General features: G+C 52.1%; 1 protein-coding gene across 3 annotated transcripts in view; it reads right to left on the reverse strand.

Moving 5' to 3' along the window:
* FLT1 (fms related tyrosine kinase 1) overlaps positions 1–14,647 on the reverse strand; it is a 176,398-nt gene that overhangs the window by 31,343 nt on the left and 130,408 nt on the right. For all 3 annotated transcript variants that reach the window (XM_021065525.1, XM_021065524.1, XM_001925740.7), the window contains exons 16-17: positions 8,293–8,399; positions 3,413–3,545 (exon numbers count right to left, since the gene is read on the reverse strand). In XM_021065525.1, the coding sequence (XP_020921184.1) occupies positions 3,413–3,545; positions 8,293–8,399 (240 nt within the window). The remainder of the gene's footprint in view (positions 1–3,412; positions 3,546–8,292; positions 8,400–14,647) is intronic.

The raw sequence follows: 14,647 nt of genomic DNA on the forward strand, positions 1-14,647 counted from the left end.
GAGCCATGTATTCTGATGCTGGGCCTTCAGTGAGCTAACCTGCCCTCCCGCCTCAGTCGCCAGCCCCGTCCCCAGAGGACAGTTTGTTGTTGGCTTGTCTTTAAGATTCGTGGACAGTCTGCCATGAAGTGTTCTTGCTTCCCTGTCATCCTAGAAGCTGCACACTCTGCTCCCCACCTGCTCAGTGAGGAGGGCGTCTCCTCGCCACTGCTTAGCGCTTTCGGCCAGCAAGCTCCCCAGGCGTCCAGCTAGGACGCGGCAAGAGCGCTGCCACCAGTGTTGTCACAGGAGCCTCTAGAGCTGTCACCCTGCCTTAGGAGGGGACACTGGTGAAATGACCTGCCCCCCACCACCCCGTCAAATGTGCGCCTGGAGAGGCTGATAGACGCCGTTTCCCCCAGAGCACGCTCCCTGTTTCTGATAAAAGTGTGCAAGAGACAGCGCCAGCGGGACCCTTGCTTAAGTCAGAGAGCCTCCAGCGGACCCCGAAATCCAGGACAGGACGCCTCCTCCAGATTTGCAAAAATTGGTGCCTTTTGGTTAGAGGCTTCTCTTGCTTTTTAGGCTGAAAGAACACTTTTTCTTCTGCAGTGCTTTCCACCGAAAAGTGTCCTGAACCCAGGACATAGAAAGCTCGTGCCCGTCGTGGGGCTCTTCTCCGCGGATTCCTGCTTGTGTGGGCGGGTGAACGCCTGTTCCTGTCCACACCTCCAGCTGCCCTTCCTTCCCCGAGTTTTGTACCAGTGTTTGGGGGCTTCGCGTCCACAGTGAGGAGAAACTCACTCCCACTTGGCTTCTCCCAGTCTTTTCACGTATTTTCTTGGAAGCTGACGGTGCCTTATAAGCAGCACGCGGCTCTTATGGGCTCTTTGACCGTCCGCTGCGTTGCGTCTTCTGGTGGACGTGCAGGTCCAGTTTCCGGGCAGCCCAGTCCCGCTGGACTTGATCTTGGCAGATCCTCCCTTTCCCTTAAAATCCTCCCTGGTCTGACCTGAACGCCGCAACCTACTGCTTGGAACAGTGCTCGGTCGTTGTCACATAGTGAGGGAACACACAAAGAGAGGACCATGGCATGTCCGCCAAGGGTGCCCGGCCAGGATCCCCAGGGCTCCGTGGGGAGAGGCATGCAGCGCAGGCTGGGCCCCTCCCTTGTGGCCGGGGCTGGGCATCCACGAGGCAGCCCCAGCCCAGGCACCATCCGTCGGCCACTTTCCGGGCTCCCTGTGTTGTCTCACATGGGAGGCAGTTCTGACTGTTTCCCAGCAGGAAGATGCAACATAGACGTTATCCCACCTTCTGTGATAAAAGCACAGGAGCTGAATTCTCTCCCGGCTTCGGCGAGAAACACGGGTTTCTTTAGTTCTGGATCTCAGGCATCTCAGTGGTAGCTATACCTTTGACCCAACCTCCAACTCTCTCAGTTGCTATCAATTCCAGCTTCTCTCACTGGGGCTGCTAGTCGTAACCCAGAGTACGTTCAGCTGAACTCAGAAGCCGCTGTGCATCGTTTTTCTCTGCACGTGGAACGCACTGCAGCTCTGCCCATCAAACCAGCCTTTTCTCTTCATCCGTCCAGACAAAATTTTGGTTACCATCACTTACCAGGCCTTCCCTGAGATGACTTTCTGTCTCTTGTTCGGCTTAAAAAACAGAGTTAGTGGATCTGGCTCACTTTCTCACCCATCAAAGACACTGGCTCGTTCATGAGCCAAATCCTAGCGTCTCGCATGTCCAGGAAGGGAAGGACCCACGAGAAGCTCTCCGGCAAGGACACTCCCCTGAAAGGGGCTTAGCTAAACCCCCGGAGCCCTGGGGATTCTGGCGATGGGCTAGCTGTCTCCCTGGATGCGCCGTCAGGGATGACGACGGTCCTGGGTCAAGGAACGAAGAAACGGGAGGGGAAGCTCACGTGTGCTGTGCTGGAAGAAGCACGTCTGCTTGTGACTAATGACTCTGGAAAGCAGTGTGGTCTGCATGGCTTGCGGTTGTGGGAAATGATGCCGTGTTCCCTGCCAAGGTCACTGAGGGGCCGGGCCAGCTGCCGTGTAATTTAGCCTTGCAGAAGGAACGCCTCCAGTGTGCCACCTGCCCTTAGCTACTCTAAATATACTTGACTTCAGCACCCATTACTGGTTTTTGCCTGTTTCTCCAGCTTTTTTTTTTTTTAAACTGATTTCCAATTTTCTTCCCCAGGCCAAACTGAACATGCTTTTGGGGCCAAGTATTTTTTTCTCATGTAGGAAGAAATGTAAGTGGAATCATTTCAAGGCCCAAGAGAGCAACGAGAACAGCCACTTCTCCCTCTCTGTCCCCTCCCCCCCATCCCAGTGTGGGGGATGGGGACGACTGCAATTGAATTGGAAACAACAAGCTCCAGAAACGCTGGCTCCATGAGCTCTTTTCCTAGTTCCCAATCCAAGTGATTCTGGCACACACGGGCGCAAGAAGACGACTTTCGGAAGCCAGAATCCACGTGTCTGGGCAAGAGTATTTGAGGCCATTCTTGTTTTGGAGCTCTGAGGGCATCGTGAAGAGGTCCTCTTGTGGGTTAAGAACCTGACACAATGTCCACGAGGATTTGGCTTTATCCCTGGCCTCGCTCAGTGGGTTAAGGATCCGGCATTGTGGCTGTGGTGCAGGCCGGCAGCTGTAGCTCCAATTAGACCCCTAGCCTGGGAACCTCCATGTGCCGAAGGTGCAGCCCTAAAAAGATTTTTTTTAAATGTGCATCATGATGTCTGAGCTGGAGGACCGGGGCTCGGCTGAGGAAAGGCACACACACTGGCCTGGTGTATATAGCATCTGTGCCACCTGGAAAACACCAGTCCTTGCTCTTCATAAATGAAGCATAAACAACCCCCAGGGCTTTCCTCTCTGTCTGGACATTTCAGACACCCAGGGACATGCAGAGTGTGCGCTCGGGAAATTCGTGCAGAAGGGGTTTGGATCCACTGCCTCGAAGAGCGCCGCCTCCTTCACCAGGTTCTTGGCTGAGCCGTGCCCTCTCCCCACCCTGAATTGTGTTCCAGGTCACTGATTTCTTAGCCTCAAAAGTGTCATTACAGAGTGCCAGGACCTGTAGGGCTCTGCAGGGCCAAGTCCCTCCCCTGGCCCTTCGCTCATCCACCTTTACATCCGGGCCCATCTCCCTCCCAGGGGGCAGACACCAGCACCTTTTCATCCAGCACTTATCATCTGCTGCGCAGCACAGGTGCCCGATACCTACTGAGAGAAGTCCCCTTGACCTGTCCTCTCGGCCTTCTAGAGACGTCTTTACCTCTGTGTCCACCTCCCTTGCTGGTTTGTGAGCAGCTGGAGGGTACAGTCCCAAGGCCAGTGCTCCTTTGCATCCCCTGAGCCTGGTGTTTTGCAGGCAGCCAGTGTTCAGTGGGAATCTGGGGCAAGTACTTACCCAGCTTCAGTCTCTCCCGGGCAAACTCCCACTTGCTGGCATCGTAAGGCAGCCGTTCGCACTGCTCATCCAGGGGGACTTCGTCTGGGTCCATGATAATTGACAGGTAGTCAGCTTTAATCTCAGACGAAGACTGAGAAATAGAGATCTCACAGTTATCAACAGGGAAACGACTTAGAACCCCCAGAGAGCCAATTTGAAACAGTGCTTGGCAACACCCGCGGCTCATTTGGTTTTTTGGGTTGAAACCGTGTGGTGTGGTTGGGGCCAGGAAGCGGAGCCCTCAGTGCGCACGTGTGCACGTCACACCTGAGCGTGCAGTTTCCATCAGACAACCCCTCACTGTCCCTACACGGCCTTTTGTGGTACCAGCTCAGCTGCCCATCTCAGACAAAACGCACTCGGATCCTCTAGAGACTTCAATTACCTGTTCTTAATTATCGTTTGATAGTCCTCTGAAAAATGCAAAGCATTTTTATAAAGTAATCCCAGACAATGGCGAAAGGTATCTTCCTGTGGCCGTTAGACACAAGCAGGAATATACATTACAAATGGGCCAACTGTGGGGTCTTGGTTGTGGCTTTTCTACATTTGCAAGCAAGGCCAGAAGTGGCAAAGAAACCCAGGACCCCTGGGACAACTGCAAGACACATTTCCTATGAAGCATTTCAATACTCCCAGAAGGCCTGGCCCCTTAGCTGCTGCCTCAAAAGACACTTGTGAGATGAGAAAAAGATTTACCTGGAGGAGTTGAGGAAAAAGTGCTCTGAGCTGAGCACTTAAATACTAAAAAGTCAGCACTTTTGCAAGAAGACTCTGAGGGAATCCACCAACATGTAGGCTACACCACTTCCTTGGTGACCAAAATTTTGTGAGTTGGATTTTATGGATTTATGTGGATTGGATTCTAACAAACTGCTCAGGTGGAATTTGAGCATTTACATTAAAATTCATGTAAAATGCAAACATTAAATATATTGCAAATTTATATGCACCATACCTTACTGTGACTCACAAGCAGGAAAAAGACAAAAATAGAAGAAAAAGGGGAAAAAATGTATAAAAAGGAAAAAAAAATACTGATTTATCTTCAGTAAGAAACAGTTGATCATTTCAAAGGCCAAGGGGTTAAGACTCAGACATAGCCGCAGCCCACGTTCATCTGGCCGCTGGCAGGATGTCAAATTAATAAGCTGGCATCTACCTCCCAGTGCTTGTGTTATCTTGGGAAGGCAAACGAAGGCCAGAAAATAGCCTTTACTTCAGATCAGATGCAGCTGGGTTTACGCTTACTATCGTGGATTCCCCTTCGTGGCTCATGCCCCATTAATGGTCATAAGCTGTAGAAGTGACCGCTTTTCTGCAGGCGGGACCGAGGGGAGGTCTGCTTGCCCGGAGAGGCGGGGTGTTGATGCCTCTTGCCTAGACCTGGGTCAACTCCGTTTAAAGTGAAGTCCCTTCCTTTCGGTGCGTCTCCCCAGCCAGGTTCAGTAGGGAAGGCGGACCTCGCTGTCGCCGCTGGATTTCGCCCCCGCCCACATTCTCCGGCCCTGACTCAGCCTGTTCGGGGCTGTCACAGCGCACCTCATCCATCACTCGCCATCTGTCTCTTTCTCACAGAAATTATCACTGAAACGTGTGACTGACAGCCCAAAGGCAGGGAGACGGCCCGGCCCCCAGAAAGGGTGGGAAACGGAGACAGATACGGCGCAGGTTGGTGGCGAGCTGCGTTCTGCCAGTGGCTGGGCAGACACTCACGGGGTCCGTGCGGTTGCAGAGGAGGAGGAAGTCTTACCCCGGGGTGCGGGTGTTCGCCAGTGGGGCGGCCGGAGGAGGTTTGTGACTCAGCCTTTCAGTGGCCGCTGCAGCCCAGGCTGAGAGAGAATGTTCTCCAGCCTTCCAAGAGCCTGGGAGAGCTGAAGCCCAGCTGGGGCCAGCCTGGGGTCTGCAGGAGGGGCCTGGGGTGGGCAGTGGTGTTGATGGCGGTGTGGGAGTGGGCGACGGAGGGCTTCCCACATGGCACCTGCGGAATCTGTGGTTGTATCTCAGTAAAGCAGATGCAAGGAAACACTGATCAGAGCTTGAGGAAGGGCTCTGGGGCGAGTATGACAGCAGAATCCCGGCTGACAAGTGTTTATTCTTTCAGTTGCCATCTGCACCGAGCGGCTACTGGGTGCTTGGCCTGGGAGTTGTACAGCCGGGCCTGGGGAGCAGAGGCGCGGAGGCCGACGGCCCGTACTTGAGTTGAACCAGCCTGTAACCTCGGGCAGGTTGCTTAGCCTTTGTGAGCCTCGTCTCCTTATCCGTAAAACTGAGATAATAAGGGTACTTATTGCAAGGGCTGCTGTGTGACTTTCAAACGCAGTAGTGCGTGTAAAGCTGTTAGAAGGGCCGGGTGTAGAGTTAAGCAGGAATACATGTTAGTTATGACACCGGCCTATGCAGGGTGGGGGCAGAAAAACATAAAATACCATCCGTATCAATGAGGGCTTTGCCCCGTGGACGGAGAAGTCACCTGGAACTATTTTCTGCTGCTTTTTCCTCTGGTTCCCACAGCCAGTTTCTTCCCAAATTCTCTTAGTAAGACGGTCATTTCTTGCTCCCGACCTTTCTGATTGGCACTAAAGTTTCCAGCATTTTTAGAAATACACGGGACCTCTTCAGCATAGTCCCAGTTTGCCTTTCCAGTCTTATTTCCACCAGGCTCCTCTGTGCAAAGGATCCAGACTCCCTCCCTGAGCTGGGGAGCGGGCAGCTGTGCCGTAGGGGGCGGTGTGTTTTCCTGCTGCTTTCCTTCCAGCCGCAGCCTTTAAAGTCCGTCTCTCAACTGGGCTTTCTCTGAAGTTCTTCTCCCCCCTCCTGCTTTGAACTCCTGTCATCTCTGTACCTCCCTTGAGGATCTGGCAGGTCTTGCTTTTGTTAGACCTCTTTCCCTATATGATGGATCTCCCCTTTCAAAATGGCATTGTTTAACTTCTGCTTCCTTGGAAAGCAGTGGCCTTCGCTGTCATGTCTCCAAACCAGTGGCTCCATGGCACCAAAGCCTGGGTTGCATGTTCCGCGTGGGGGCTGGCTGCCGGCCGGGCCTCCCAGACCAGCCCTCTCAAGGACGGCTTCCTGATTTTGCATCACGAGGCTAAGGTCCAGCAACCTGGATTCAGAGCTCAGTTCTGGGAATTCCCTGGCAGCCGAATGAGTGGAGGATCCGGCATTGTCACTGCTGTGGCTCACGTTTGATCCCTGGCCCAGGCCCGGCCAGAAACAAAACCCAACCAACAAATTGAAACCGACCAGCTTAGTGACTGAGACAACTTACTTTACCTCTTCGAGCGTCAGTTTTCCTTTCTATAAAATGGGAATAATAATATATTTACATCTTCATGTGTTCTGAAGCATACACGGAGATATGCCAGAAAGGGTTTCCCACAAGACCTGGCACATTAATAAGGGAATAAATCTCTAGAAAGTCTCAAGTCTCCCTGAGACTTTCCAAATCCTGTTGACTTTATCTCCTCAGCATGGCTTGACTCTACTCATTTAGACCATCTTTTCTGCCGGGGACACCGCGAAGCCTTCTGCTGGGTTCCTGTCTCTTTAGTCCCAGCCCCGCCGCCGGGGTCCATCGTCCTCTCGCGCAGCAGCAGCAGCGGAAGTCGTCTTTTCAGACACAAATCGCTCGCACTTCCGCTCACCCCCGCCCTGCCCCCACCCCTCCAAGGCCCCCTCTTTCTTCCCGGACTCAGACGAAATCCCTTCCCAGCCACTGTGGACTTGCCCCTCCTTCCAGCCTCCCTCGTCCCCATCCCCGGTCTGTCTGTCCCCAGGGTGGCCCCTGCCGCGCCCCAGCTTCCCAGCTCTCCCTGCCTGCCGTTCCGTCAGCTGACTCTAGCGGCCACTTGACATGCGTCCACCTGATGGCTTCCAATCCATCAACTGGTTCCAGACCTCACGGTGGCGTTTGCCCAGTACTGTCACAGAGGGCCCTTCGGGGCCTGGCACTCTGCATGGAGCAGGCACACAGGAAGCACTCGAGGTGCGAATGAATGAATGAATGAATGCCGGACTGGCTGTCGGCTCTTCCCCACCAGACTTCGGAGAAGCCGCTTGCGCTGCAGGCCTCATCTCTGATGTTCCAGACTCCACCCCGAACCCCCGAACCGCACTCTCTAGAGAACTTCACTGTGTCACGAGGCTCCCGCAGGGACCAGCAGGGCGTGTCTACAGGGAGGGGTCAGAGGTCAGTCTTGATCTTGCTCTTTCCTTTCTGCTGAGAAGCGGAGAGTGAGGTTAAGAAAACAGCGCCTCCCAGGTCTCAGGTCAAATGAAATTTAAAGGCTTTATTACATGTTTGTATATCAAGACAGTCCCTGGGAAATAGTCAGCTGGTCCTGGCTCTAGCTTTTCTTTTGAAGACCCCACATCATGGTGGAGAGACGTTTTGCTGTTTCATTTTCTCTGTGTTCACCGGGGAGAGAGAGGACGGGCTCATAGCTGCTGAGCACCTGCCCCGGACATCAGTGGGGGACCTGGCATGATGTTACTATACCTGGCACCTCTAGGCATTTTGGAATCCTAGGTAAAAAGGCACATAGAGGGAGTCCCGGTTGTGGTTCAATGGGTTAAGAACCTGACTAGGATCCATGAGGAAGTGGGTTCGATCCCTGGCCTCGCTCAGTGGGTTAAGGATCCGGTGTTGCCGTGAGCTGTGGTGTAGGCCACAGACATAGCTCGGATCTGGTGTTGCTGTGGCTGTGGTGTAGGCCGGTGGCTGCAGCTCCGCATCAACCTCCATGAGCCTTGGGTGAGGCCCGAAAAAGAAAAAAAGCCCAAAAAACCAAAAACAAAAAAGGAGCATAGAACTTCCCCTGAAATGTTCTTACCCTTTTCAGTTTTCGGATAAAGAGGGTTAGCAGGAGCCAGAAGAGGGTGGCAGCCACACAGGTACACGTCAGGGTGATCAGCTCCAGGCTGGACTTGTCCGAGGTTCCTGGAGAGAGAAGAACACCAAGAGGGCACTGAGTAACAGCTCGCTGTCCGGGGCCGCGGCTCCACAGCGGCCGGCCAGGTCCCCTGAATGGCTCGTCAGAGGCGGGCGCAGAATCTGCTTCCAGGTCGGGGAGGGTCTGTGCAATTGTCATTATAAACTCAGGTAAATGAAAAAGACTTCCAGAAGTTTTGCTGTTGAGTTTGCAAACGTTCTGATCCCAGAAACAGCGAATTAAAAATCAGAGGAGAAATTTAAAAAAAAACGGGAAAAGAAGGCAGGAACCAAAGCCCATTAAAGTGCTAAATCTGGACAATGTTAAATCTCTCTAATGGGTTTTAGAGGAAATTCTAAAGAAAAAGAAAAAAAAAAAAAGACATTAAAAAGTCTCCCCAGGGACTCCAAAATCCTTCAAAGTGGATTTTAAAAATAAAGCAAAAGCTCAAGGACTGTCCCGGTTGCCTGCTGGCTCCTTTTGGAACAGCCAGCACCTCCCCACCCAGTCCCGCAGCGGCTGGCATCTGGGCTGTTTCTGACTGTCTCAGCAGCCAGCCTGCGGGTCGGGATGAAGCAGAGTAAGTGCTGGAGACCCTCTTCCCATCACCTCTTTCTCAGAGATCAGAAGCCAAGCACTTCTGCTCCACGACCAGAAAGAAAAGACCCAAAGAATCAAGAGACGCCTCCAGAGAGGAAGCTCTTCGGGATTTGTAAAGGGACGCCCCGTGGGCCGGCCCAGGGTCCCCTGCTGATGGATTACAGGGGACTGTTTCCCAGGAGCCCTGAAGCAGTGCCCTTGCCCTCTAACTTTGATAAAAAGGAGACAGGCTGAGTATTAAGTTAGGCCAAGATCAAGTGCCCCTTCTTCTGTTTAGAAATGCTACTGCGGAAGGTGATGTTTCTTTATTGAGCACCTATTATGTGCCAGGTCCTCACGACTGCCCTTGAAGCTGGGGGCAAGAATCCCCCCATTTTGTGGGTTGAGAGAGAACTTGTCTCATCTGGTGGGCGGTGCTTCAGCACAGTGAAGACGATGGAGCTCCCCTGCAGGCACGGAGAGAGGAAGTCAGACGAGGGCAAGCTGTCACCCTCCACCAGCTCACTCACAGCCTCCCCCGGAGGCTTAAGGCAAATGCAAAGAAACTAGGTGCAAAGACTTTGGAGGGTGAGGGAGAAGTGACACTTGACATGGATTTTGACCTGCAGTGGTGAAGGCAGGGGAGGGCTTTATGGGGCCAGGCAACAGTGGGAGAAAGACCCAGAACTGGGAAATGATGGGGCACTGACAGCAGTGCCATGCAAGACACAGGACAGGACCAGACCCCGGAGAGTTCTTCACATCCCTGTGAAGGCTTTCGGCTAAATGCCGTGGGCAGCTGGTGCCAATGAAGCTTCTTTGCCCAGAACAGCGGCAAATACCCAAGCCAGAGACCTGGGCCTCTTCCCTCTTAGCTGTTCGTATACCTCCTGTGCACCATCGTCCCTGCCATGGCTGATCTTTTCGTCCAGAGGGGAATCTGGCGTTTTATCTCTTTGCAGCCCACCACCAAGTCCCGTTTACCCTCCTTTCATGGCTCATGAAATTCTCACCTCTCGCCCTACTGCTCAGTCAAGGACCCCTCAGTCCCCACCTGAATGAGCTTCCTAACCAGCCTTGAGTCCCTCCTCCACTCTAGCCCGAGTGATCCCGCCAAACCGCAGATTCCACCCCATGACTCTACCACCATCCCATCACTGTCAGGATAAAACCCCAAACCCTTAGTTCCTGTGCCCGACCTTGGCTGTTTCTTCAGCCTCATTGCCTGCCGTGGTCCCTTTGTTCCAGTCACTTCAATGTACCTGAGGTTCTGTAAACATACCAGCTCTTCTGCACCTCGAAGCTTTGGCCTTCACTCTTTCCCTGCCAGGATGTAAGCTCCTGTGAGGCAGAGGCCACAGCTATTCATCTTTCTCTCTCCACTCACCAGGTTGGGTGAATTAGTGGAGAAGTCATATTGCTTGGTCTCCAGAGTTTCATGAAGCTTTCAAAGGGTTCAGGGCCAAATTCCTGCTCATGTACATTCGTCCAATAAATAGATGGAGCATCACCATGTCCCAGGCTCTGTTCTGGGTGATGGTACATAGTGGCCAGTGAAAGGGCACAGTGTTCACTGATGAACTGGTGAGTGTGTCCAAAGCTCTCAGTGAAGCAGCAGAAAATAGTCTCCTCATCGTTCTCTCGTGTGAGAGTGCCTGGCACATAGTAGGTAGGCATCCGGAAAGTGTTGGCAGGTTGAGTGAATGAATTTGCCTTCATTTGCTGCCTTGGCTGCTCATGGTTACTTTTCCCTGAGCCTCATGAGATTGGTTGAAAAGTATGACCATCTTTTCTCTCAGCAAGTGTCCTCTTGATGGGAACTATGTAAGTGCAAGTTTGGATTTCAGCTGTCTTGCTGTCTTCAGATGTGCGTGTGCGCCCATACACACACATACACTTTTTTCCTTGTGCTGCAAATAAGTTTTATGGAACCCAAAACTGACTAGGACTCTGTGCACAGTGGCTTTTGGCTGCTGGAGATGCCGAGAGCATCTTAAGACTCGCCACTGCCTACATAAAACCTCCGCAGATGCCTCCTGCACGGAACACCCTGGGAGAGGCCCCCTCCCATTGTGGGAACGTTCCCACTGCATTCCCCAGGGCAGGAAGTTGACCCCCAAAGTAATTCCACAGCCCTTACTCAGGCAGCATTCCTTTCAGTGGGACCAAATGTGTTTGTGTGCACTTATGCCTGTAAGGAGTCAGCTCATTAAAAACATCTTCCAGCTGGGTATTTGTTAGAAGGGAAAGATCTATGCACTGTTCTACTACCGTCAAAGGAAAACTAAACTCATTTTATAAGACATAGTATCTAGGTGCTACCTCTGTCTCACATGATAACTTGCTCTGTCTCTTTGGATAGTCTTCTGCTGTAGATTAAAGGCTGCAGCATCTCGTCCCATCCAGCACACAGATGTTTTCTTAGAAGTCAAGCATCCACCTGCTGGTCTCCTTCCTAGACCCAGCTTTAGCTCGCTGGTGTCAGCCGATGAACGCAGTGCGTGGACCAGCCCAGCTGCACGGGGCAGAGGAAGGAGACGGGCACCTGCATGGTTTCACACGGGCTACCGTCAAGAAGGTGGCTGTTGTGGAGAGTTGGGGTGCTTGTACCTTGAATTGTAGACTGCTGGCCTTGTCACCCAGGGCGTTCTGTGTCAGTGACCCATCTGGGCTTCATACTTTCCCTCCTGGGAAAGGAAGGGCTGGTTTCCAAGTGGTCTGCCTGTCTAGAGCCTGTGCAGCTGGGCCATCCTGCCCTGAGCCTGACGGCGACGGCAGCTCTGTCTGCTCAGAGCCAGGCGATGGTGCATCAGCATTGCAGCAGCCCTGACACATGGAGCTGTGTGGCTCCAGGCTGGCAAATCCACACGCCTCAGAGTGAGGCAGCTTGGCTCCCGAGGTGTGACTGGGTGATAGGGGACCCCCCCACCAGGCAAGCAAAAGACCAGGGTCCCTGGTCCCAGGTCCCACCTTGACTTCAGAGACCAAATGCAAGTTTCATCAAGGCAGGAGGGCTTTATGTGACCTTAGAAGCACCTGGGTCTGAGACTAGGACCCTGGGCCCCAGCTTCCTTATGCTTAAAACGTGGAGGTGACAACAGCACCCAGCCCTCAGGGGAGATGATAAAACTGGTGTGAGCTGTTACTCTGAAGCTTCTCTCCTCCCCTCCCCTTTTGTTCTTTCTCTCCTTGTTCCTTTTTGGATTTCAAGTGCAAGGTAATTTTTTTTTCATCCAAACATATTGCATATATCAGTTTGTCTTTTCCCTCTAAAACCAATCAGACTTTGACCCAAGTAACGATCATTTTCTGCAAACAGCTGCATTGCATCCCCCGAGAAATTTGCCAGACACTGCAGCGTGGCTTAGGAGTTAGCCTCTGATGCCTTCACTGTCTTAATTTGATGTAACTTTACGTGGGCTTATTGCCCATTAAGCTATTAAGACATCAAGAGAAGGGGGGTGTTTCTTATTCATTTTGCATTTCAAGCACTGGCCGAGTGGAAGTCTCAACAAATATTTACATATGCATGAAAAGAAAATTAATCAGTACCTCTAGACCTGGCTCCCCCCATGAGCCATTCCAGCAGTGCCACCTCCTTTGATCTGAAATCCAGGAATCAGGGGAGTTTCCACTGTGGCTCAGTGGTAACAAACCCAGCTAGTATCCATGAGGATGCAGGTTTGATCCCCTAGCCTGGGAACTTCCATATGCCGTAGGTGTGGCCCTAAAAAGCAAATAAATAAATAAAATCCAGGGATCAGTAATCCAGTGTATCTTGTTACATAATTTCTCTAAGGCTTATTGGATATTAAAATTGGCCTTCATACTATTTATGGAGCTTTTTAGGAATCTGCAAAGTTCTGTGTGCACACACTAACTTGGAACATCTTAAGGGCAGTGATGGATGGACATACTGTATTCGGATTAAATTTAAGGTACATTTTAAGAGTAATTTAGGTAAAGATATTTAATATTGCTATTCTATCAGCTCTGTAATACTTTTTTTTTTTTTTTTGGTCTTCTGTCATTTTTTTTAGGGCCGCACCTGCGGCATGTGGAGATTCCCAGGCTAGGGGTCCAATCGGAGCTGCAGCCTCTGGCCTACACCATAGCCACAGCCACGCCAGATCCGAGCCATGTCTGCGACCTACACCACAGCTCACGGCAATACTGGATCATCACTGAGCGAGGCCAGGGATTGAACCTGCAACCTCATGGTTCCAAGTCGGGTTCCTTTCCGCTGCGGCAAAATGGGAACTCCTCTGTTAACACATTTTTATCACAGCAAGTTAAACCCTTAGGTCAAATAGGAGTTTTGTGGTTTGGAATGCCATGTGTGTAAATTCCTAGGTCTCGGAAAACTATAATACAGAACGTTTTGTTGAAATGGAATTTGGTTTGTCATATTAACAAACAGATATGTTAGCTAATGTTTAAGACATTTGTATCATATGCCAGGTACTGTTTTGAATGTGTTAATTAATCCTTGCCACGACCCTATAAAGTTGCTACACCCCTGTTCAGGTTTGCAGGTGAGCAACCTGAAGCACCAGGGGGTGGCTCATCTGCCCAAGGCTGCACAGCTCCCGAGCAGGGACCCACTGGCTTTGCAGTGGGGCCTCTTCCCCTCCAGGAGCTGAGAGGCCGGAGAGCAGACTGAGTCAACAGGCGTCCACGTCTCAGCGCTGCCCCTTCCTAGCTGTGACCCTGGACAGAGCCCTAACCTGCTCGGTGCCTCAGATTCTCCCTTGTAAGCAGGAAAAACGCCTCACGGGGCTGTTGCAAAAGTGAAGGAGGCTCATGCATGTTATGCACTTAAAATGGGACACCACACGGCCAACAAGCATGAGAGGTTATAACCGAATTCCGTCACCATTTTTTGAATTCTTGATCGAGGCCAGCTTGATGTCACTGTTTAGGTTCAAGCACAAAGGCACGCACACCCCAGCCCTCCCGTGTGAAACGAGGGAGCTGCCAGTTCCTCTCTGTCGCTCTCTGTTCTGTCCCTGGGAAACCCCTGAGAGGAGCCACAGCAGCCTCCCGCATGGTCACGTGAACTGGTCTGTCGTGTCCTTCCCAGAGGCAGGACGGCCACGGGAGGGAGCGGGCAGGCTTCGGGAAGAGAGGAGGGAGGGAGTGCAGAGGACGGGCGGCTCAGGAGGGCAGGGCGGAAACTGAGCGTGGCCGGCGGGGGATGAAAAGGAGAGGCTGGGTACCTGGGGCGCGTCTGTTTTGAGCTTTTCCTATTCTTTACTCCTGGAATCTTAGTAAAGAGCATAGTGTATCCTTCCTGCCGAGTGAGTCCTTTCCTGAAACGTGCGATCACTGTGGCACAAAATGTATTTATTTATTTATTTAGTCTTTTTAGGGCCGAACTCGCGGCATATGGAGCTTCCCAGGCTAGGGGCCGAATCGGAGCTACAGCTGCCAGCCTACACCACAGCCACAGCAACGCCAGATCCGAGGTGCATCTTCGACCTGCACCACAGCTCACGGCAACACTGGATCCTTAACCCACTGAGCCAGGCCAGGGATTGAACCTGGGACCTCATGGTTCCTGGTTGGCTTCGTTTCCACTGTGCCATAAAAGGAACTCCACCATGGGGCACAAAATTGAGAAAGCACACCCACTGCGTCATTTCAAGTATTCAGACTCTCCTGTGCTTTTCATGAT

Source organism: Sus scrofa, chromosome 11 (assembly GCF_000003025.6).
Source record: "Sus scrofa isolate TJ Tabasco breed Duroc chromosome 11, Sscrofa11.1, whole genome shotgun sequence".
Lineage (NCBI taxonomy): Eukaryota > Metazoa > Chordata > Mammalia > Artiodactyla > Suidae > Sus > Sus scrofa.